General features: G+C 54.1%; 1 protein-coding gene across 9 annotated transcripts in view; it reads left to right on the top strand.

Moving 5' to 3' along the window:
* The window catches only part of IQSEC3 (IQ motif and Sec7 domain 3), a 92,072-nt gene that overhangs the window by 50,887 nt on the left and 17,365 nt on the right, over positions 1–23,820 (top strand). For all 9 annotated transcript variants that reach the window (XM_027541015.1, XM_027541014.1, XM_027541016.1 and 6 more), the window contains exons 4-7: positions 6,835–7,949; positions 9,857–10,018; positions 20,947–21,069; positions 21,637–21,803. In XM_027541015.1, coding sequence (XP_027396816.1) covers positions 6,835–7,949; positions 9,857–10,018; positions 20,947–21,069; positions 21,637–21,803 — 1,567 coding nt within the window. The remainder of the gene's footprint in view (positions 1–6,834; positions 7,950–9,856; positions 10,019–20,946; positions 21,070–21,636; positions 21,804–23,820) is intronic.

Genomic DNA, 23,820 nt, shown 5'->3' with positions numbered 1-23,820 from the left:
TAAAGAACCATTCCTTAACCTGATGGACGGATTAGGAAGCGAAGCTAGTAGAGAAGTCACTAAGACTGGGTTGAGCCCAGTTGAGCCCCGCCAGACACATCCCTTCCTTTGAGCATGGATGCCAAGCTGTTACCCTGGGTCAGGGGCCAGCTGCCCACGATGCACCACAGGGCTTTTAGTAAGGTGTTTGACAAAATCTCCTGTGATATCTATGTGGACGGGATAGGAAGTGGGTTAGTTGACAATATAGTCAGGTGGGTTGTTCTCAAATGGAATTATAGAAAACAATGGTTTTTTTATCAGCACCAATTCCAAGGTGATTGAGTAGGGACTGCCCTGTTCAACCATTCTGAAAAGGGACTGATGCAAAGCCGAAAGGGGACACCTAATACCTTGACAACAGAATCCCAGATTAAAAAAAAATCTAATTAGGACAGAAATGTGGTTAAATGGAAAATGTAAAGTGAAAGAGGGAAAAATCTCAAGTTCTGTTCTTAGCTTTGAAAATTCCACAGCACTATTACAAAATGAGCAGGCTTGGTCCTGGGCGAGAGGCCTTAGGGCTTGAGCTGACTACAAGCTCAAGATAAATCAACAGCCAGTGAAGCCGCTGCCAGAGAAGTGGGCCCAGAGGCCTTCACAGACGTGTAGATAAAACCCCCAGTGAGAGGAGCCTGGAGTGCTGCAGTCCATGTGGTCGCTGAGTCAGACACAACTGAGCAACTGAACAACAGAAAGGAGGCAGCTGCCTGGGGCCCCACTGGGTACTGGTCAGGCTGTCTGGTTCCAAGGCCTCTTCTAAGAGGCAACAAAGAGAACCCTGAGGTTCTGAGGTTCTTCTAAAAAAGAAAATAGATTGGCTGGGGTCATATGATGGAGAAAGACATGGCAACTCACTCCAGTATTCTTGCCTGGAGAATCCGAAGGACAGAGGACCTGGGGGCTACAGTCCATGGGGCTACAGTCGCAAAGAGTCGGACATGACTGAAGTGACTTAGCACACACCCATTCACAGGGTCATATGGGGAAGTTGTAGACATGAAGATGAGTTTTAAACATGGAAGAGCTGAATGTGAATTGGGTGGATCAGATTAGTTTCTATCATTCCAGGTAAAAATAGTGGTGCTTGCCTGGCAGTCCAGCCTTTAAGACTCCCTGCTTCCAATGCAGGGGGCATGGGTTTGATCCCCAGGGAACTGTGATCCCACATGCAAGGACCAAAAATAAAAAGTTTTCTAAAAAACAAAATAAAAATAGTGGTACTAGTGCATTAAACTTAAAGGAGAGGAAGGTTTTATTTTCTTTTCTATTGCTTTTTTTTTTTTTTTTTATTAACTAACAATAAGAGCTGCTGAAAATGTAGCAGGTCCTGCTTCTGGGGTAAGGAATCCCCAAGCAGAGGCCGGGAGGCAGCCTGTCTGGAGCGGCACGGTGTGATGGGATGGTCAGCTGGCCATATGAGAGCGTCCTCTCCGTTCCCTGAGGACAGAGACCATCTCCTGTTCATCTGTGCACCCATCGCCCAGCATCCAGCAGAGGGTCTTGGACAGAGTAAGAGCTCATCGAGTGAATATTTTTAAATAACTCTGATGAGCAAAGCAATGAGGAAGTGGGATACCCAAAAGAAAAACATGGTCCCTCCCTGCTCTCCGAAGAGATTACCATTCAACTGAAGCAGTGGCCTGTTAGTAACACCAAAAGAAACTCGTGCCTTGGCCTGGGCAGGGAATTAGTTTAATTCTCACTGACTAGGGGCTATGGAGAGTCGTGCGGGGTTCTAACAGGCACCGTGGACCTTTTTCACGTGGGTGTAGTTCTAGTAGATGGGCTTGCGTGTCAGGAGGGCAGAAGTGGGCAGGAAAGATGAGGGCTGGTAGGGGTGCAGCCAGGTCCTCCTGTCCTGGGGAATAGCCCCCCTCCTCTGGCCCAGGGAACCCTCCAGGCCAAGCACAGGCTAGGGGTGGGAGTGTTAGTCGCTCAGTTGTGTCTGGCTCTTTGTGACCCCATGGACTGTAGCCCTCCAGGCTCCTCTGTCTGTGGGATTCTCCAGGCAAGATTACTAGCAAAAAGCGATCGAGGAGTTGGGCAGAGTGACTGAAAACATGGCATATGTTTACAAAAGATGGAACTCCACAGGTCTCTCTTCTGCAGATGGACTGTGTGACCTTAGACAAGTTCCTTCCCTTCTCTGGGCCTTGGTTGCTGCATATAGCCCTTTGCCTCAATTGCTAGCATTTCTGTGCCCGGCCCCCGTCTCCTGCACTGGTCCATACTCACTCCTTCTCTTCCTTTAGAACTTCCCTGTGCCTTCCTTCTCCACCGCAGCTCTCCCAAGGCTATGGAGGAGGCCCCTTCTCAGTGTTCCCATGGCACTCAGGTGCTCCCTGACATTGCCCTCCAGCCCTGGATCACCATCCCTGTTTACTTGACTTCTCCTTGAAGGCAGGGCAAAGATGTCCATCATTATATCCCTGGTGCCCGACACAGCACCTGGCGTGAGAAGATGCTCAGAAGATGAAGAGGGGAGGTACCAGCTCAGTGACCTGAAGGGGATGGAGAGGTCATGAAGCCTGGCTCAGGGCCTGACTCCATCTCAGGTTTTTTTGAGATCTGGGATTTAGCATTCTGCCCCTGTGGTCCTCACGAGTCACTCACATCCTGTAGTTTTGGGGCTGGAAGGGATCCTGGACAATCCTTATTCTCCTAGTTCACCAACCTGCCTGGCCTGCTCCATCAGCCAGTCCAAAACTCCAGGTGAGAGGGCCTGGCTGGGGCGCTGCTGCTGTTGAGGGGCACTGGAGTGTCCCCCAGGCCTGTGGGTATGGGGGAGGGGAACACATACGGGGCAGGGGCTGCAGTGGTGCAGACTTTGGCTCCGATCCCAGATCTAGAAGACAGCCTGCACTGCACTCCCCTGGTTGAGTTCAGTTCAGGGTGCAAACACCAATGAAGCCCCAGTCACAGGTCAGGATGGCGGTGCCACAGAGAATGGTGTCCTGCCTGTAGGGGCGGGGGGCCGGGGCGGGCAGCAGGCATGGGGTGGGGGGCCGGGGTGGGCAGCAGGCATGAGGCTGGGGTGAGGGGAAGCCAGCTATATGACATGATGCGAACAAAAAGTGATGATTCTGGGACTGAATTTGGAGGCCAGCACGAGCAGTGGCTCCGGGCCAGGCTCTGGGCTGAGGCCACCAGTGGAGAGAATGAGGACACATCTGGGCCTCCAGGAGTTTCTGCTCTAGGAGGGGTCTGGGGGAGGGAGGGGAGGGCGGGAGCCTGAGTTAGACGAGCACCACCAAGATTAGTGAGGAAACTGAGTGTCAGAGAAGCAGGAGGCAACCTTCTCCAGGGGACTCAGGGCAGGGAGACCCGTTCTGGTTGGGGGACTGGGAGGCGTCCTGGGGGAGGGACACTGAAAGAAAGGGCGAACGTTTTTTGCCTGGAGGAGAGGGCGAGGGTGGGAGCTGAGGGTGAAGAGGGGTGACAGTGTGGGGAGGGGTGTGGGGGGTTGGGGGTTGTAGGGGGCTGTGGAGGTGGGGAGGCTGAGCAAGTGCTGGGGCAGGAAAGCCCAGTATGTGGGGGTGCGGGCAGGGGCAGGAGGTGGGGCTGGCATGTGAGCAGTGGACCTCCTGTAGTAGGAGGGGCCGGGGTGGGCGGGGCCAGGCTGCTGAGCCCCAGACACCCTAGAACAGGGTGTTTATATTTATTTAGGGCAAGGATCTCCAGCGACTGGAAGACCTGTGTTTACCCTGCTCTCTGAGTACACTGCTCAGGGGGATGTAATGCAAGGTGGATGGTGCTGGAGGAGGAAGCAGGGAAGCAACCGGGGGCTGCCAGAGTATCCAAGGGGGGAGTCCAAAGCGCCCCACGTAGGACAGTCAGGTGGAAAGTTCAGAGTGATGGCAGAAGGTATGGAGGGGTGGCGCTATAGGACTTTGCGCTTGACAGATGCACAGGGGGACCCAGATGCAAAGGGGGACCCAGGGACAAGTGCCAGGTCCCCAGACTGGACAGCCTTGGAGCTGGGGTGCTGGACGTGACTAAGGATATCACTGAGAGCTGGTTCCTTTCAGGGAAAGGGAGCAGTGGGCTGTTGGAAATGTAGGTCTTGAGTTGAGTCTACTGCTGCTACTAAGTCGCCTCAGTCGTGTCCAACTCTGTGCGGCCCCATAGACGGCCGCCCACCAGGCCCTGCCATCCCTGGGATCCTCCAGGCAAGGACACTGGAGTGGGTTGCCATTTCCTTCTCCAAAGCATGAAAGTGAAAAGTGAAAGTGAAGTCACTCAGTCATGTCCAACTCTTCGAGACCCCACGGACTGCAGCCTACCAGGCTCCTCTGTCCATGGGAGTTTCCAGGCAAGAGTAGTGGAGTGGGGTACCATTGCCTTCTCCATGAGTTGAGTCTAGGCATGGAGATTTGAAAGTCATGGAATCAACACTTCACCATCAAATTGCTACCACTTATTGAGCTTTGACCTACTGTGTGTCAAGTACCATGTGAAATAAGAATTCTCACCACAGAATGAAATCACAGAGTCGGCAGGATTATCTTCATTTAACAGACAAGAAAACAGATTCAGAGATGTTAAGAAACGTGTCCAAGGTCAGCCAGCAGGGAAGAGGTGGATCTGGGCTGGGTGTTTCCTGGGCTTGCTTGTTCACCTATCACAGTGCAGTGAAGTTACGATGGAAGAAGACAAGGTTCTCAAACAAGAGGTGAGAGGATATTAGCCCCAGAGATATCTATATAGAGTTGCCATGAAGGCTGTTCCCTAGACAGTTCCCTCTTCATTAGCTGTTAATTATCAGCTAACAAGGCTGCTCTAAAGACTTCCCACATGGAAGTCAGGAAGATGTCCAGCATAGGAAAATCATGAAGATGTGCCTGGAGAATGGAAGAGGGCACCCAATGACTCGTCACTAGCATGGTTAGAGACCCTGTGGTCAGAATATAGGATCCAGGAGTTGTACGGAGACAGGAAAACCAAGATAGACTGGGTCGTGAAGGCTGAGGACAGAGTTTCAAGGATAAAGTATCAAAGCTGCAGGAAAATTGGGGAGCGAGGGAGTTGAGCATGGGATTTAGTGATTAAAGTTCATTTTGAGGTGATCCTTTGGAGAATCAGAAGTCTGGTGGGAGCAAGAGGCAGCTGCAAGGAGTCGGGGCACACGGGGCTGGCCGGTGGTTCGGCATTCGCTCGCAGATTGAGGCACAGGAGGTAGAGGAGTCTGCCTGTAGGTTTAGTAGAAAATAGAGAGTGGGCTAGTGCCCCGAACAGGGGAGTCAAGCAGAGTCATGATCCAGTCTGGGAGACTTAGGAGGGTCTGTAGGCTGGTGGAAAGGGCCCAGTGCTGGGCTGGAGGCTGGAAATGCAAGTAGAAGGGACTAGTGGATGAAGAAAGCTTACAAAGAAGGCAAGAGATGGTGAGATCGTCAGCCTGAGAGAGGAACGTTATGGTGAGATTAGGAAGCAGGTCGAAGGGTTCCATGTCCTGGGGGATGGAGTTTGGCCTTTCTGTCCGTACCGCACTCCTCTGTGATCCTGGGGGAGGTTGAAGGGCTAATGGTCTTGCCTTGAGCTGTTGATCCCAGCCACCAGTCGTGATTCTCAGTTCAGGAATGTCACTCTGTAAGTGGAGTGTACGGCGCGTGACTAGCAGCAGGACACAGTTTCAGAGCCCAGGAACACTTTCTCACGTCCTAAGCTTCCCTAAGAACCGATGGAACCCGCCACAGTGCTGCCATTTTGCCCGCCCCTTTGTCTGGTCTTTGTGTGTTGTTTAAATGCAAAAAGTGTCCAGGAAGAACCACTGCTAACCCCTCTTGGTCATTCACACCTCAGAGAGAATGTTTTTTTAGTCGTTTCCCCGGAGAGATTTTTGATAAGGGAGGAAAAGTCAGTGCTTAGCCACCCAAGGAGAGAAAAGACCAGAGTGGGGAGAGAGCTGAGGGGAGAGGAGGAAGGACAGACTGGCCAGTGCCTGAAGTTTTCCTGGGTTCGGATCCACCCAAATGAGGCAGCACCCCCTACCCCACCTCCCCATCAGTCCCACCAAGCCCTGCCCCGATCGGAACAGTTCCCATTGTTGGGAACAGAGGTGAGTTGAATTGAAGAACATGGTAGCTGGAGGATCTCCCACTGTTGAAATATCCATCCATCACCCATCTGTCTTTTTACTAAATTCACATTTACTGAGCTCTATCACATGCCAGCCCTTGGGCTCGGTACTGGGAACACAGAGATAATCAAACTCCAAACCCAACTCTTATGTGGCTCCCAGAAACAGGAAACGACCCCAATTCGTGACATGAATACCAAGAAAGAAAGCAGGTGAACAGGAGTAGCAGCAATGTTTTTTACTCTTTCTATTTAATCTTCATTTTTCTATTATTTAAAATATATGCAAAAGTAGAAAGAATAGCATAATAAACTCCCATTTAACCATCACCCAGTTTCAATTAATATTGTTTCCTCTAACCCTTCTACTTTTTTGATGAAATATTTTAATACAAATTCAAGATACCACGCATTTCAGAAATAAATACTTCCATATATGAAAATCACCTACTACCATTGGCAACTGCCCCACCCTTGGGTGGGTATCCCCAACCCCAGAATCCAAACCTCCAGGCCACACCTTTAGGAGTCTTGGCAGCAACCTGGCATTTGAGGCCATCGCAGAGTTTTCAGACTTTGGCCCCTCAGTGCCGGCCTAGTTGTGTCGTCCCAGGCCCCCGCCAAGGGTCAGCCGGGTCACCCCCTGCCCTGGTCTCTGAAAGCGTTGTCACATCCCTTCCCTAACTGAGATCCCACGCCTCTCTGTCCTCACTGCAGATTGAAATGCTAGAACACAAATACGGGGGCCACCTGGTGTCCCGGCGCGCCGCTTGCACCATCCAAACCGCCTTCCGCCAGTACCAGCTCAGCAAGAACTTCGAGAAGATCCGAAACTCTCTCCTGGAAAGCCGCCTGCCGCGGCGCATCTCCCTGCGCAAGGCGCGCGCGCCCACGGCGGAGAGCTTGGCGGCCGAGAGGGCGCTGCTGGAGGGCTGCAGCCTCGCGGGGCTGCCACTGGTGCGCTCGCCCTCCCTGCCGCCCACCTTTGCGGGCACGCTCACCGAGCTGGAGGACTCTTTCACCGAGCAGGTGCAATCCCTGGCCAAGTCCATCGACGACGCCCTCAGCACCTGGAGCCTCAAGACCATGTGCTCCCTGCAGGAGAGCGGCGCTTACCAGATCCACCGGGCGCTGCGCGCGGGCGCGGGACCGCCGGGCCTGGAGGGCGAGGCGCGGGAGCCCGAGGGCGCCTCCCCGGGGGCCGGGGCTGAGCCCACTGAGCCCCCCAGTCCGCCCCAGGGCCACGGCAGCACCCTCATGATGGCCTTCCGGGACGTCACAGTGCAGATCGCCAGCCAGAACATCTCTGTCTCCTCCTCCACGGCCCTGTCGGTGGCCAACTGCCTGGGTGCGCAGACGGCCCCTGTCCCCGCAGATTCCGCGGTGGTTAAGGCTGAGGAGGGCCAGGCCAGAGCACAGGAGGCCCCGGAGGGCCCCGAGGCCCCCAGTGCCGGCCAGGGGATCGCGCCGGCTGAGGACCGGAGCGCAGAGGTGGAGGCTGGCGGGGCCCTGAGCGCCAGCTCGCCGATGGCCGCGGGGCCAGCGGTAGAGGAGGAAGAAGAGGAGGAGACCGAGGAGGCGGCGAAAGAGACCGAGGCCGAACTCGAGGCCGGGGACAACTCGGAGCAGCTGAGCAGCAGCAGCACGTCCACCAAATCAGCCAAGTCGGGCTCCGAAGCGTCGGCCTCGGCCTCCAAGGAGGCCCTGCAGGCCATGATCCTGAGCTTGCCACGCTACCACTGCGAGAACCCCGCGAGCTGCAAGTCACCCACGCTGTCCACCGACACCCTGCGCAAGCGGCTGTACCGCATTGGCCTCAACCTCTTCAACATGTAAGTCGGGGTGGAGGATGGAGGGGGGAAAGGGGGCAGCTGCACTTACCGATGAGCAAGGTTCCTGGGAATGGAAATGGACCGCATGGACCCAGGGGCCTCCCCTGGGGGCCTGGGGACCACACCTGCTCCTTGAGATACTGTGTGGGGACACACATTTTATTTTTAATTGGTATGAATTTACTTTAAGGACTAGGGCTAAAACACCTCAAACCTATGCTTTAACCACTAGTACTGCTGGAAGAAGCAAGGCTTTGAAAAGTGAGATATTTACAAGAAAATGCAGCGTTAGGTAAATAATGCAAGGATGGAGCACGAATCCCTCAGGTGGGACATGAAGTTGGGGAAAACGGGGAACATCAGCCCCATGGGATTGATGATGGGAGAAGAGAGACAGTGATGAAAAGAGGAAAGGTCAGGGGAGCAGAGACCTAGTGCAAGGAACAGGAGAGGGGTGGTGGGGGCCAGGCGGGGAGTGTGATGCAAGTGGAAGTGGAGCAGAAGAGAGCAGGGGTGTGGACACAGAGATGAATGACCGCGGTAGCTCAGAGCCTCCAGCCAGACTTTCCTTGCTACCAAGAGGTATACAGCTGGTGGCAAGCAGAGGAAACGCACACACCCGTCCTAGGGAGATTTCAAGTATACCTACGCATCTCCACCCTCACTCACCCCTTCCTTCATAGACCTGAACCAGAAAACACAGCATCTCTCCCACTTATCAGTGAGGACTAAGCAGAAACCATTCACCTGTGTGTTCGTTTACTCATTCCATGACGATTTTTGGAGTGCTCAGTCCAGAAACCACATAGATGAGCAACACACATCCTCTGGCCTCAAGCTTATATTCAGTAGCTTGCCTGAGATAAAATGTTTGCAAACTTAAAATTTTTAGAGAGAGCATTATTATGTCATTTTATAGAACAGGAATAGGGCTCGCACAGTGAGGTGAGCTGAGTGCTGTGAAGCTGCTAGTAAGTGGAATAGCTGGGTGAAGTCATATCTGCTTGATTCCCAGCCCAGTGCTCTTTCTTCTATATCAGGAAGCCACCAGGATGAGGGTAGCCTCAGCCCTGCCTCCCCAGGCCCACACAGATGCCTGGACCCAGCTAGGCAGTGCTTCTCAAATGATGTGTACTGAAGGATCAGCTTGGGTTTTTACTCAGTATGTCGTGGGCTGATACTTTTGTAAAATTCAATAAACGTGAGTTGCTAGAAAAACAGTCACATGCTTGGTTGTCCTGAAAATGTCAGCCTGCTATAAACGGGTCTAAAGGCTTACCCTCTATTTCTGTCCTTATCTTCTCCTGGACCAGTAAGACCCAGCTCAGGGAGCAGCAGGGATTTGCAAACCAGGCTGGGAGCACATTTACCTTAAATTCCAGCACCCACACCCACACCCACACCCACGCACAGAGACTCCAGCCTGGGAAAGTAATCCCTGGGGAGCAGGGTCTTTCTTGTGTCTACAATGCACAGGGAAGAGGGATGTGGTAAGAGATTCCACCTCCGTGTCCCAGTCCACCCTCCTCCCGGTTCCAGCGTGGATCCTGAGTAGAGAAAGCAGGATACAGGTGGGAGGAGGGCTTGGGGGCCTGAAGATCGGATCCAGTGGGACTGAGGCTTGAAGACAGAAAGGATGCCCCTCCACCTGCTCTGGAGCCCACTTTGACCAGCCCTCCCCAGCCCCGCACCATCGTCTGTCCTGGGTGGGGAGTTCAGAAGCATGCGCGAAGAGAGCCTTCAGAAAGGGAGGCCCTCTGCAGCAGAAGGAATAGTGGCATTTCCTGGGAATTCCACCTGGGGACCTCCGGGCACTTCTGTGGGTTCCCTGGGCTGGAAGAAAGGGAGGAAAGGAGTCACGGATTGTCTTGCCTCACTCTCTACTTCTTTTCCCCACCCCACCCCAGAAACCCAGACAAGGGCATCCAGTTCTTGATCTCTCGAGGCTTCATCCCCGACACCCCCATTGGAGTGGCCCATTTCCTGCTCCAGCGTAAGGGCCTGAGCCGCCAGATGATCGGGGAGTTCCTGGGCAACAGCAAGAAGCAGTTCAACCGCGATGTGCTTGAGTGAGTGCCCGCCTCCGGGCTCTGCCCCGCCCTCCTAGCCCACCCTACACTCCAGGATCTCCTGGATGGCCTGGGACCTCAGCTAGGGAAGGACACAGGGCAAGACAGGACCTCTGAAATCTGGGTGGATTCCCAGAAGTCCTGGCTCCAGTCCTAGGGGCTTCCTGATTGGTCAAAAGAGCCAGGCGCCCCATGATCCTTAGCCAATTACCTGCTTCCTCTCCAGTTATTCTGCCACTTACTGAGCCAGGGTGCTCCTCCCACAGGCACTGGGGATGAGGATGGGGCTGGGGGTGGGGCTAGCACAGAAATAGTCCAGGGAGACCAAAAGGCAAGAGAGTGAAACTGAAAGAGGGCTGTGTCAGTGCTGGGGCCATCTCCTCCTGGGGGACTGACCCCTCAGCATCACCTGCTGCCTGTCCAGTCCCCCAGCCCCTGAGCGTCCGCTTCATATCGTGGAGGAACCATGAGGCAGGAAAGGAAGGGGTTAGGGTTTTTAGAGCCAGAAAGTACGTTTGATGTTGTGTAGTCGCTAAGTCATGCCCAACTCTTTTGAGATCCCACGGACTGTAGCCTGCCAGCCTCCTCTGTCCATGGGATTTTCCAGGCAAGAATACTGGAGTGGGTTGTCATTTTCTTCTCCAGGGGATCTTCCCAAACCAGGGATCGAACCAACGTCTTCTGCTTGGCAGGCAGATTCTTTACCACTGAGCCACCAGAAACTAAGATTGCGTAAAGATAGATTGACCACCAAGATCACACAATCAAAAAATCATTTTAAAGTCCAATAGATGAGGTATTTAGGGGGAGGGAGAGCGAGGGGGCTGCCTTGGTTTGAGCTCAACTTCATGGGTGTGATGCTGTGGGTAAGTAGGTGAGCCTCATGGAAGGGGCAGATTCCCTGGGGCTCAGGAGCAGACCTTGGAGTCACCTCGCCTCTCCAAAGAGGGGGTGAGGCCCTGTGAAGTCTGCCCCGGACCCCTACCTCCCCTCCTGACTCTCTCCATGTTCCTCCTCTCTTCTGCTGGCTCCCTGAGCTCACTTTCTCTCCAAAGTCACCCCTCTGTAGGGAGCCCTCCCCGCTTCTCTCCCACCTCCTTGTCCTTGGGCACACTCAGCAGAAGTGTTTCCCCAGGGGTCCTGGGAGAACCCCCTCCTTCTGTACTTGCGCTTGGAGCAGCAAAGGCCCACCACAGAGGGCTAGGGCTCCTGCTCCAGGTTTAGAAGCAAGAGGGTCACTGTCAGTATCCCTGGGGTGGGAGCTAGAGACCTGCTTCTTCTTTTTATTTTTTTAGAAACATTTATTTATTTGGCTGTGCTGGATCTTAGTCGTGGCATGCAAGATCTTTAGTTTTGGCATGAGAACTCTTGGGCTTCCCTGGTGGCTCAGCTGGTAAAGAATCTGCCTGCAATGCAGTAGACCTGGGTTCGATCCCTGGCTTGGGAAGATCCCCTGGAGAAAGGAAAGGCTATCCACTCCAGTATTCTGGCCTGGAGAATTCTATGTATGTATAGTCCATGGGGTTGCAAAGAGTCGGACACAAGTGAGCGACTTTCACTTCACTTCATTTCATGTGAACTCTTAGTTGCAGCATATGGAATCTAGTCGAACCCTGGCTCTCTGCACTGGGGGCTCCGAGTCTTAGCCACTGGACCCCCAGGGAAGTCCCGACTTGCCTTCTGTTTGTGGAACAGCCTTGGTGCTGTGTCTTGGGACAGCCCCTGCCCTCCAGCCATGGCCTGTGTTTCCATACCCAGAGAGTGGAGGGGTTGGGCTACGAGGGGAGGTCAGCTGTCCTTAGGAATCCCTTTCACCTTCCTAAATCCATGATGGGGTAGTTGTTACCTGAGTGCAGTCAGAAGAGAGGGAAGTGGGACCCATCTGAGGGACCTTGAGATCCCTGATGGCCCTCTCCTGTCTCTGACTCAGTGGCTTTGGACAGTTGGTTGTCCCTCCTGGTGCCCAAACCCACAAATGCACGTGCTTCCCTTCCCCCTCAGGGGACGCTTTGAGGAACTGTGCAAGAGGAGAAAGAGCCAGTTCCTGTCACTTTCCTCTCCTATTTTTCTTCTGGTTCATCTCTCCAGCATTTTCATTTGCCTTTGTCCCCTTCCCACCGATGAGCAAGTGGAGCTGCTACATCTGATGGCTTCATTCTTTCCAGCTGCCCCACGATCCGGGGGGCGACCCGGCTTTGTTCCTCTACTCTGGGGCAGCGGTGGCAGCTTCACTTCCAGGCCCTGACTGCCTCGTCTGCTCTCTTCCACTTTTCCAGTTCTCATGCGGCCTGGCCCCAGAATTCCAACCTGCTTCCCATCCCCCTCCCCCCCTACCCCAGCATCCCCGGCCTGCACTTCAGGGAACACATGGTTTTTCTCCAGCCCAGGTTGTGCTGAGCAGCACATGGAAAACTTAATTGCCCATCCTCCCCGGGAGACCAAGTGTGTGGGCTGGAGACTCAGACCAGCTGCTATGCGGGAGGGGCACAGGGCTGGAGACTGGGCTGGCGGCTGGATGGGCTCAGGCTTAGATGATGGGGCAGTGGGGAGAGAGAAGTGGCTTGACCTGAGAGGCCAGCTCTGACTCCTGCTCTGCTTCGAACAGGCTCTAGAGCTTTTGCACGTCACTTCTGCTCCAGGCCTCAGCTTCCTCACCTGCAAAGAGAGTGGGCTGGGCTGTGTGAGTTCGGGTCCCTCCAAACACCGCCGGTGAATCTATCATTTCCCCCAATCCTTAGTGCGCTTGTAACACCTTGGCATCATGCAAAATCTTCTGCCCTAAAGTGTGCTTTGTCACCATGCCACAGCCACCCAGAGGGGCACTCAGGGGAACAGGATGGCCATTCACCACTCATTCACCAAATATTGAGTGCCTACTGTATGTAGGGAACCAGGGCTGAGCTGGGTATCCCATGTGTGTATGTATGTGTGTGTGTGTGTGTGTGTGTATAGAAAGGTGAAGGAACAGGAATGGCTTCAGAGAAGATACAGACCCAGGGGTCAACAGGGAGAGATGAGAGGAGGAATGTGGAAAGAGAGGCGAGGGGCCCAGGAGCCTCCAGTGGGCACTGTGGGCTTGGGGAGGATGGAGAGCAGAGCCAAGCCCAGATTCTGCCCCAGTGAATGCCCCCCACCTCACGTGCTTTGTTCTGCAGCCACGCAGGCCCTGGGCTCCAGGGCCCTGGCACATTCAGCCTGCACGTGGCAGCTCCTCCCCCAAGTCTGCATCACCCAGATGCCTGGTTTGTCCCCTGCGAGGTGCCCGGAGAGGACAGAGAGGCAGGAAGAGGCAGGCAGTGGCGGGGCAGCCAGGCACGGGGAGTTCTGGCATCTCCCTGCCGCTCAAGCCAGCATCCCCTGCCCCTTCCTTCTCCCCACCCAGTGCCGTTTTGGTTTTGTCCTGGCCGGGAAGGCTTCACTGGGATTCCGCACTGCTCCCTGCCCCCACCCGTGACATTCAGCCCATCGCATCCATTCCGTACAAAGCTGTTTGCTGAATAAAAGACATAAATCACCCCTCCCTTTGGAGACTGAGACAGCCCAAGCCACCGCACTCTCCAAGATACAGCCAGACAGGAAAGGGAGAGGCGGTGAGGCAGAGGGCCTGGGAGGAGGGCAGACAGGGTGAGAGGAGGGGCCGTACCAGATAGAATCTGCCCCTGACGCTGATCTGCATTTGAGCATCACAGAGGTGCTGATATTTGCCTCCAGAATTAGGCCCTTGGTGCTGTTAAAAGCTGACCTTTCTTTTCATCCCTTTCTGTGCTAGTCTGTGGAAGCCCCATTCCAAGAAGGAATGTGTCCAACCAGGCTTTACTGAATAATAATAGAAGGCATTCTGAGTTCAGAGGGCCATGTCCATTCCCGTGTTTACCTGGGAAGGCTTTGGTTTTTGGCTCTCTCTCTCTTTTTTTTTTTTTTTAGGAAAAACCAGCCTCAAGTTTGTCATTTGTCAAATGGGGATAATAGAACCAGTCATATGAATTAAATTTTAAAATGGATATGAAGTGCTTAACTTGGTGCCTGATGCTTAGTAAATTCTTTTAAAATGTCAGCTATTTCTGTTACTGTATTTTCTATTTAAAACCACAGGGCATAAAAAGAAGCCCAGGGCATTAGACCTCCTCGACCCCTACTCCCCCACGGCCCCTCCCCTAACACAGGGAAACTCAGACTCCTCAGGGCAGGTCTCAGTACCACGGCTGGGGAAGGGAGGGGCCACCCCGAGCCTGGAGGAAGCCCCCCTCTGGTGTTGAGGAGGAAGGGCAGTGGGACCCGGAGGGCAGTGGGGGTCGGAATTCTTGGGGGGCTGAAAATGCTTCCCTCTCCGTTTTCACATGGCTGGGAAATTTGGCTCTGCTCTATTTCCTTCCTGAAGTGTTCGCTTCAGCAGGTTTGAAGGCCAGGTTTGAAGCGGATTGGGGGCTGTTGCGTGTGGGTTCTCCGCGGCCTCCCTCCTGGCCCGCGTGATCGCTGTGCACGTGGACGGCATCTGTCCTTCCCACGGAGATGCAGGGGGAGCAGTATGGGGGTTGAGCAGTCCCGGGGGGCAGGGTGGGAGAAAAAGTTTCCCCGGGGGATTCCTTCTTGCACTGCGCCTGCTCCATTCTCTGTTAGATACTGGAGTAGGACGTTTCAGTCAGATTTCATTATTTCATTTCCGTGGAAATGTGTTGGCCAGCATGTAACAGATTTGTTCTTCTTGGGGACACTCAGAAATGAAGACAGATTGTCTGTCAAACTCAACAGGCTGGAAGGCGCTGGCCTCTCTTCGCTGGGAAGGACTGACTCCAGAAGGTCCTGGGCGTTGTCTGTATGTAGCTTCTGATGGGGGTTGTCTTGCTCCTGAGGAGATCCACAGGCGAGGGGAGAGCAGGCTGGCACCCATGCCCACCCTGGTGGGTCTAGAGGGGGATGGAGAGAGGCCAGGGGCAGACGCGGCTCTGAAAACTTGGTGCTGCCCCCACTCAGAGGGATGGAAGGAGAAGGTCTCTTCTAACAGGGGTGTCTTGGGGTTTTATGACCTTGAGCCCTCACCTCTCCAGTGCCCTTTCCTCCACCCTTGCCTACACACATACACACACACACACACACACGCACACACGGATGAGAGATTCTCCTTAACAGTTAACAGTCACTGGCATTTCAGAATCACTCACTCCTGTACATGGAGACTCTGGAACTCTGGAACTCCAAGTTCAAGAGTGGGATGAACTCCACGTCCAGAGTTGAGACTCCCTTTGGCTTGGTCATGGGTACATGGAGATTGGGCTTTTATACCAAAGTAAATAAACCCAGCGCCAACTCCTTTCCTGAGCCCTCTGGTCCTAGCTCTGGAGGGGTCTCTCTCAATCCTGTGTGATAACTCAGGGGTGGCTGACACTGGCCGCTCAGTGCAAGGGGACTTCCTGGAAGGGCATTCTAGGGTTTCTCGGGAGGGCCGTCTGTGAGTGAGTGGGCAGCTCACGTGTGCCAAGTGTATATCATGTGCCAGCAGGCATGGTTCCAAGAGCCTTATATGCAGAGCCACGTTTTTTCTTCCCAGCAGCGCTGTGAAGCGAATGCTGGAGTCTGCACCCAGTGAAGGAACCAGAGAAGGTGGGTTGCTTGCCCACAAAGCTGAGCAGTTGCTGAGATCTGAAGCCGGGCAGAATGGTCCACAGCCCGAGCCCTTAGCTCTGCACCTTCCTGCCTTCTGCTTCATCCCAACAGGCATCTGGTCCAGATGTCTCTACCACGCATGTCAGACCCCAGTTGTGAGTGGTGGTGCTGAGAAACACCTTGGACGGTCAGTTAGTCCAGCCCCCTCATTTTCCCCGGGCAGGAGCTGAGGGCTGAGAGAAGAAACATCTAGTGCCCCGACCAAAATCAGGTGCTCTGCCCGTGTATGTGCTAAGTCGCTCATGTGTTCAACTCCATGTGACCCCGTGGACTGTAGCCTGCCAGATCCTCTGTACATGGTGTTCTCCAGGCAAGAACACTGGAGTGGGTTGCCATGCTCTCTTCCAGGGGATCTTCCAGACCCTGGATCAAACCCACGTCTCTTGTGCTTCCTGCATTGGCAGGTGGGTTCTTTACCACTAGCGCCCCTGAGAAGCCCCTCCCATCCCCGATGCACCTTTATTTGCTGGCCCTGGCCCTCTCATCTAGGAAGAAAGCAGAGCTGAGGAACTGGTCCACAAACCTCCATTGGTCTGAGCTGACTTGGTTTCCTCTGTCTGACGGACTATGTTGTAAACAGTTGATGGATCTGGTGATGGACTTTCAGGCAGAGTTAATTGGTGATGATGGCAAGGGTGTTTATAGCTCTGCTAGTAGAAACTTCAGATCTGCTTAACCACCAGGCACATCAGCTCTGATTTGGTCCCTAACTAGAACTCTCATTTCCTTTTTAAAAATGTATTTGTGTTTATATACATAAACCGTCTGAGTCACCAGATGTATATATACATATATAGGCTTCCCTGGTGGCTCAGATGGCAAAGAAACTGCCTGCTATGGGGGAGACCTGGGTTCGATCCCTGGGTTGAGAAGATCCCCTGGAGGAGGGCATGGCAACCCACTCCAGTATTCTTGCCTGGGAAATCCCATGGACAGAGGAGCCTGGCGGGCTACAGTCCATGGGGTCACAGAGAGCCGGATACGACTGAGCAACTAAACACATACACACACATGTATATTTTTATTGAAGTATAGTTGATTTACAATGTTGTACCAATCTTTGCTGTACAGCAAAGTGACTCAGTAATATAGACATTCTTTTATATATTCTTTTCCATTATGGTTTGTCATGGGATATTGAGTATAATTCCCTGTGCTATTCAGTAGGACTTTGTTGGTTATCCATTCTAAATGTAATAGTCGTGACTACCAACCCTAAACTCCCAGTCTATCCCTCCCTCCCCCACCCCTTGGCAACTGCAAGTTGGGAACTCTTTGTTTCTTATACTCTGTTATAACTGAGAGCTTTATATACATCGTCTCTTCTAAAACCCATAACCCCACCTGCCCACTGGTAGGTTACAGGGATTACCTGTAACAGGGGTTACAGGGTCAGCTCCATTCTAGAGATGAGAAAAGTGAGGCCCAGTGAGGCTAAGTGACTAGAACCTAATAGTTATATGGTAGAAGTGAAGTGAAGTGAAATTTGCTCAGTAGTATCCAACTCTTTGTGACCCCTTGGACTATAGCCTACCAGGCTCCTCTGTCCATGGGGATTCTCCAGGCAAGAATACTGGACTGGGTTGCTATGCCCTCCTCAAGGGGATCTTCCCGACTAAGGGACTGAACCCAGGTCTCCCGAATTGCAGGCAGATTCTTTACCAGCTGAGCCACAAGGGAAGCCCAAGAAGACTGGAGTGGGTAGCGTATCCCTTCTCCAGGGGATGTTCCCAACCCAGGAATTGAACTGGGATCTCTAGCATTGCAGATGGATTCTTTACCAACTGAGCTACCAGGGAAGCCTAAGATTCAATCCCAAGGGTGCCTGACACCAAGGGCCTGACCCCCCTGACCCAGCCCTGTCATCAGCATAGAGCATGGGTCTCGAACAGCAGCAGCCCCTGAGAACTTGTTAGCAATGTCAATTCTCAGACTGTAACCCAGAGCCCCGGAACCAGAAACCTGGGGGTGGTGCCCGGCCTCCTGCTTGCTGATCAGCCTGCAAGGTGGTTCTGGTGAGCCCTCCAGTTTGAAAACCACCAGGTGGGGCTGCCAGCCCAGCGAAAGGAAAGTGGCCTCAGCCTCCTCACCAACTCCCGATTTGTGGGCAGGTTCAAGGCGCGTCGGCAGCCATCCCCCTCTGAGGCCCTCAAACGGGATTTCCTTCGTTGCTCTGTCGTCACCAGGGACCCCGGCAGGCCCTCCTGTGTCAGCCTCCTCCAGCTTTGTTTTGTTGGCCACGCCACCCTTTTGTGGAAGGCCCTGACCTTTGTTAGGCATGTTATGAGTTCTGACTAACGAAAATAACTCTGTGGCGGATGGGGATATTTTTAATTGAATTGTATGATACAAGAACTGCAGAAATAACACCCGGGTTCCTCCAGCTCGTGGTGGTGGGTGGTTTCGTTTTCCATCCTAATCTTGAAACTGGCCCGGCTCTGCCTGGAGCAGAGTCCCACGTGGGCAGCGCACACACCCCTCCCAGCCTTGGCCCGAGCCTCAGCTTCCAGGTCTTCATGGTCTCTTCTGGCCAATTAAAAATCCCTGCTGCCATCATCACCTATTTTCAGCTCTCATCCAGTGCCTTTGTCTGCCAGACACTGTCTTGCTATCGTTCAAAAAAAAAAAAAATAGTGGAGATGACAACATTCATTTTGATCACAGTTGTGTACGACGCTTCGTTTTCCTGCAACACAGACTGACGCCAGGCATGGATCAGTGCTAACGAGCAATTTTATGCAAGGTTGTACGTGTTTATATAGATGCAGGGAGCGTCTGTGTTTATGCTTCCCCAGCCCTTGCAAGGGGCTTGCCACATCTCTGCAGAAACTCACAGGAAGGAGGGCACCTCCCCCGCTTCCCCCGACCCAAGTGGGAGCACCACCGGGATTACCCCCTGTTAGCAGCATCTCGCCAGGCAGGTCCAGACATCTCCCCGGGAGCAGCCTCATCAGGGCCAGCTGGCCGAGTTCTCATCACTCCCTGGCCTGCAAAGGCAGCCGAACAATGGGAAGTGTGTGCACTCCACGCTGCTTCACTGCCCACGGTCTGGAATCCACTGTCCCTTCCCTTGGCAGCTGTGTCCAGAGGTCAGATCCAGCTGATTTGGGCCACCAGGTCAAGGCCCCAGCCACAGGGCTCCTTCTCCAGCCGACCCCTTCTCCAGCTCATGGCCCCAGTCGTTCTCCAGTTTGGTCCTGTCACTCACTCATTCATCCACCCCAGGAATGTTTATTGAGTTCAGATATCCGCTAGGAATGCAGAAATCGACTCTGGGGATCTGGAAGCGTGTGGCCTGGTGGGAGACACAGCAGAGGAACCACGGAGGTCGAGGAAGACTCTCCGAGAGATGGACATCTAGACGCAGACCCGGAGGTCGGGGGTGGGCTGCAGGACAAAGGAGCAGCCTGGGTGAATGAGCATGCAATGATGGAGAGCAAGGCTGCAGGACAGAGCCAGGATGCCGCAGGGGCAGGGGCGACTGGGAGCGACCAGGGCCGTGCTTTGCCAGGGAACTCGGGTTTCATACAGGGGGTGTGGGAAGCCTTGGAAAAATTATAAGCAGAGGAATGAGTGACAGGGCCGCGGATGTCCTGGAAGTGTTCTTCCGGAAGATGGTTTGGAGGCAAGGAGGCTGGTCTAGAGGCTACTGAAGTCACAGCTGTGGTGCGATGCTGAGGCCCTGACCCTCAGCAGAGGCCGTGGGGAGGAGAGAGGTGGGCGGAGCCCTGAGGCAGGGAGAGGCCCCAGGGCCTGCTGACCAGAGTGGGCGGGAACAGAGGCGGCCAATCTCAGGAAGAGCCTCCTGGGCTGCTGAGAATTCAGAATGCTTGGTCTTTGCTTCAGACCCACCGGAGTACTTTGTCCAGGTTATACTAAATAAACACGTTTATACTTTCAGCTTTGAGAAGAGAGAGATGCTGGGTGTGGGGACATTTTATCTGAAGAGTTCCTCAAACCAGACATTATCAAATATTTACTCAGGCCAACTTAAAATATTAAATACTTGGTAAAACATAAAAGATGTACACCCTCACTTTCCTGCAAGAGTTGCTAACACAGCCTGTGGCCTGGTGAAGGCTGCCCAGGGACTGACTCCCGCCCTCAGCAGTCTCCTCTGTGTGTAGTAGCACTGTTATTTAACGTGGCCTCTTATGAACCCTGTCGATCAACCAAATGAATCCTCGTCCCCCCAGGTTCTTCCTTTAGGATGTCTCTCAGATTCTGATTTGGCCTGGTCCGTTCGGGTCCATTTGATTTGTTCCGATTTAGCCCCGTCTCTCGCCTGGCCCTCTGCAGGTGCATCCTGACAGCCCCTGCTTCTCTATTGCTCCTGCCCTTCCCTGTACGTTCATTTTCCCCCAACACCAGAGAAACCATCGTCAAACAAACTGGATTTGTCAATCCTCTGATGGTACCCTTCTACTTCTTTCCCCTGTGTTCAGGAAAACCCCCCCACTCTCTGCATCCTGTGGGAACCAGGAGAGGGCAGCATGGGGCGGGTGTGGGGTGACCAGGACGGAGAAAAGCGGAGCGGCACGTGTGTGCGGAAAAGGACACGTCAGCTCCACGCGGGAGCCTCTGTGGCCCTCGGGGGCGTCAAGCCTGCTGCTCTGTGGGGCCCAGATTCCTGCCCCAATGCTCATGATCCTGGGGACAGGGTGCCCCAGGAGGGCAAGGCCAGATGCGCTGGGGGCCAGGAGGTTAAGCTGGCCTGTCACTTGCTTGGGGGTGGGCAGTCTGCTCGGCTACAAACGCTCAGACACTGGAGGGGTTGTGTAAGAGGAGACTCCCAAATGGAACGGAAAGTGGGGAGAAAGCCAGGCCCCTGACAGGCCTTGGAGAGGATAGGAGAGGAAACTGTGTTCACCTTTTAAATCTCTGACTTCTGGATGCTCAGGGGCTGAGAGGAGAGGCCCTGGAATTTGGAGGCGGGAGGTCTGGGCTCAGCATCCTCTTAGCCGGAAGCCTTGGACTGCCGGCTGCCGCCCTGGGCCCCAGGTTCTGGCAGTGGGAGGAGGACCCTCAGCCAGCACCTTGCAGGGCTGTCTGGGAGGGGAGGCAGGGTGAGGAGGTCCTCCTGGGCTATGGCAGGAGACCCTGGCATGGGTAAGTCCCTCCTGGTTGGTCTCAGACCCCCAAGTCTCGCCTTTCCTTCAGGGAGGGGTTGTCTGGCCAGCAGGGGGGCTTTGCCCCCCTTCCCAGCTCTGGCTGGTGGAGGGAGGTCTGGTCACTGCCCTCATGGCCCTCTCCCCTCCCGGCCTCAGCTGCGTGGTGGACGAGATGGACTTCTCTGCCATGGAGCTGGACGAGGCCCTGCGCAAGTTCCAGGCCCATATCCGTGTGCAGGGTGAGGCCCAGAAGGTGGAGCGGCTCATAGAGGCCTTCAGGTGGGTCCTCCCCAGCCCTCACATACGCTGGGTGTGGGGGAAGTAGGGGGCTGCCAGCCGGGGGCAGGAGTCCCCCACACGCCCAGGGAATGGAGGAAGCAGCCCGGGCTGTGAGCTGAGGACAGGAGTCCCTAGAGGGCTGGTTGGGGTTTGGGCGGGGGAGGGTGGGAGGGGGGCAGGAGGGGAGGAAAGAAGCAGGCAGACCTCTGGGGCTCTCTGAGCTGGACCAGCATCTGGCCTCCAGGTGGCCTGGTGGCACTTCGTGTGTCCCCATCAACCAGCGGGTTTTTACTGAGCATCAGTCTGAGGCTGGTACTGTTGGGGAGGGGGTGTCTGGGGTCTTTGGGTGCGTGACACCTGCCCTGTCCCCTCGGTGGGAATGGGGGCCAAAGAGTGGAGATGGGGAGCCCCCCTGGGCCTAAGCCCACACTCAGAAAACCGGACATGTTCCCAAGTGCCCCCCTCTCCAGAGTGTGGGGAAGGCAGGGCCCTCACGCCCCACGCGTGTCCCCACTGCATGCCCCACACGTGTCCCCACCGCATGCCCCACGCGTGTCCCCACCGCAGCCAGCGCTACTGCATGTGCAACCCCGAGGTGGTGCAGCAGTTCCACAACCCGGACACCATCTTCATCCTGGCCTTCGCCATCATCCTGCTCAACACCGACATGTACAGCCCCAACATCAAGCCCGACCGCAAGATGATGCTGGAGGACTTTATCCGGAACCTGCGAGGTAGGGGAGGCAGTGGAGATTCATCCCTTCCAAAGAATGAAGGCTTGGAGTGGAGGAAGGGGCGGGGATGTCTAACTGCCTTTTATTCTAATTTTCAACTGATCCAGAACCTGCTCAGAGTCGTTCCGGGAGTCTCAGACCCCCACGGAAGGCTGTCACCCCCGGTGGTCAAGGGCACTGGAACTGCTGTCTTGGCCCAGGAGGTTGCTAGCATGCTGGGCATCGGGGGAGTCCTTCGTGTTCTGAGTTTCATCATCGTGTGCCTTCTTTGGCTCTTTCTTCACCCACTGTGCTGGGAACCAGTTTCTTCCTTTTACTAATAGTCTAGAAACACATGCCTCCGAAATATTGCATCTAATCATTTCCCTCTCCTTTTTCTCTGGACTCTGTTTCTGGAACTCCTGTGTTCCAGATGTTAGACCTCCCAGTCTGAGCCTCTGACGGCAACTTTCTGTCTGCCATCTTTGTCTTCTTGTTTGACTTTCTTGAAGAGGGCCCTCAGCTTTCTCTTTCAGATCTCCTGCTTAACTTTTCATTTCTGCGGTCATCTTTTTCACTCTCAAGAACTCTTTTCTGCTAAGTGCTGCTCTTCAGAGCCTTTTGTTCCTGTTTCGTAGATGCAACATCTTCTCACGTTTGCACTTGTTTGTTTTGGTTTCTCCTCGCTTTCTTCTAAGTTCCTTTTTCAGTTTTCCCCGTACTTTTCCTCTCTTGTGTTGGAGACTTTCCATACACAGCGAATGAAACTTGGTTGTCCATCCAACATTTAGCAGTGAGCCACTAAAAGGCTGATTAAAGCTCCAAGTGTGCGTGGGGTTGCCGACTGGTGGGCTTTCTCATGTCGACATTTCATTAAGCTGTTTCACGGGGAGAAGTGACTGCAATATCTTTAGATATTTTCCCTTGGGATGCTCAATCCCTCAGAAGAGAAATGTCTAATCTGTGGCCCAGAGCGGGTGAGTCTCTCTGCCAGCACTGAGAGCTGCGTGGGAAGTGGGCTCGCGGGGGTCTCCTAATACACAGGCATCAGCTCCATCCCCCGGTTTTCAGCACAGACTCTCAGTCTTGGTTGCGCTTAATGTCAGTTGCTCAGTCGTGTCCGACCCTTCGCAATCCCATGGACCGTAGCCCCCACGGCTCCTCTGTCTGCAGGATTTCCCAGGTGAGAATACTGGAGTGCCTTGCCATTTCCTTCTCCAACAGGTTGTGCTTGGGGTCCACCAGCCCAGAGTTCCTGGTTCATCCCTTCCAAAGAATGAAGGCTTGGAGTGGAGGAAGGGGCGGGGACGTCTAACTGCCTTTTATTCTAATTTTCAACTGATCTTCCTATTTCGAGCCCACCTTCACCTCCAGGGCTCTGCCAGCTCCAGAGCCCTTGATGGTTCTGAGCCTTCTAATCCCTCTGCTGGTTTCCATTTCCACTTTCCCAGGTTTGCGGATCATGTGCTCATTCACCCACTTTCAGGTCCCCTGGTGCCCCTGCCTCTTCCTCCGTCTCTGCCGATTCCTTTTTCCGGGGCGTTCAGAAGGAGCAGAGGTGTGCAACCTGCCATCTCTACCTGGGAGCCCCGTGTGCTCAGCCCCTGCCCTGCTCCTCTTGGCCGCAGCCTGTTTTCTTTCAGGGGCCCTGGGGGGTGCTTCTTGGTTCATCTGCCCAACTCAGAACCAAGCTCAGATGTGGAAGACACGGGGTCAATCCAGAGAGTCACTCATAGAAGGTGTAATGTCCTCTCGACACTTAAGAAAACTGCTTGGAGAGCACTTGCCCAGGATGTTTTATTTTTCATTTTCCCCTCTTGAAAAGAGGAGTATATAATCGTTAAAAGAAGATTTAGAAAAAGTAGAAGGAAGATTTTGTTTATTGCTTCTGTTTCTCCCTCCCGGGGAAAGTTGTTTTCATGTTGGTGTACTTCCTGCTGGTGTTTTTTGTCACCAGAGTCTGATCATTACCATGAAGTGGGAGACGGGTGGTGGTCTTGTTACTGCATCACTGCGGGGGCTGCCCTGCTCTCCTTCA

This window comes from Bos indicus x Bos taurus, chromosome 5, assembly GCF_003369695.1.
Source record: "Bos indicus x Bos taurus breed Angus x Brahman F1 hybrid chromosome 5, Bos_hybrid_MaternalHap_v2.0, whole genome shotgun sequence".
NCBI lineage: Eukaryota > Metazoa > Chordata > Mammalia > Artiodactyla > Bovidae > Bos > Bos indicus x Bos taurus.
The sequence above is the reverse complement of the archived record's forward strand: the minus strand, read 5'-3'. Positions and strand labels throughout refer to the sequence as shown.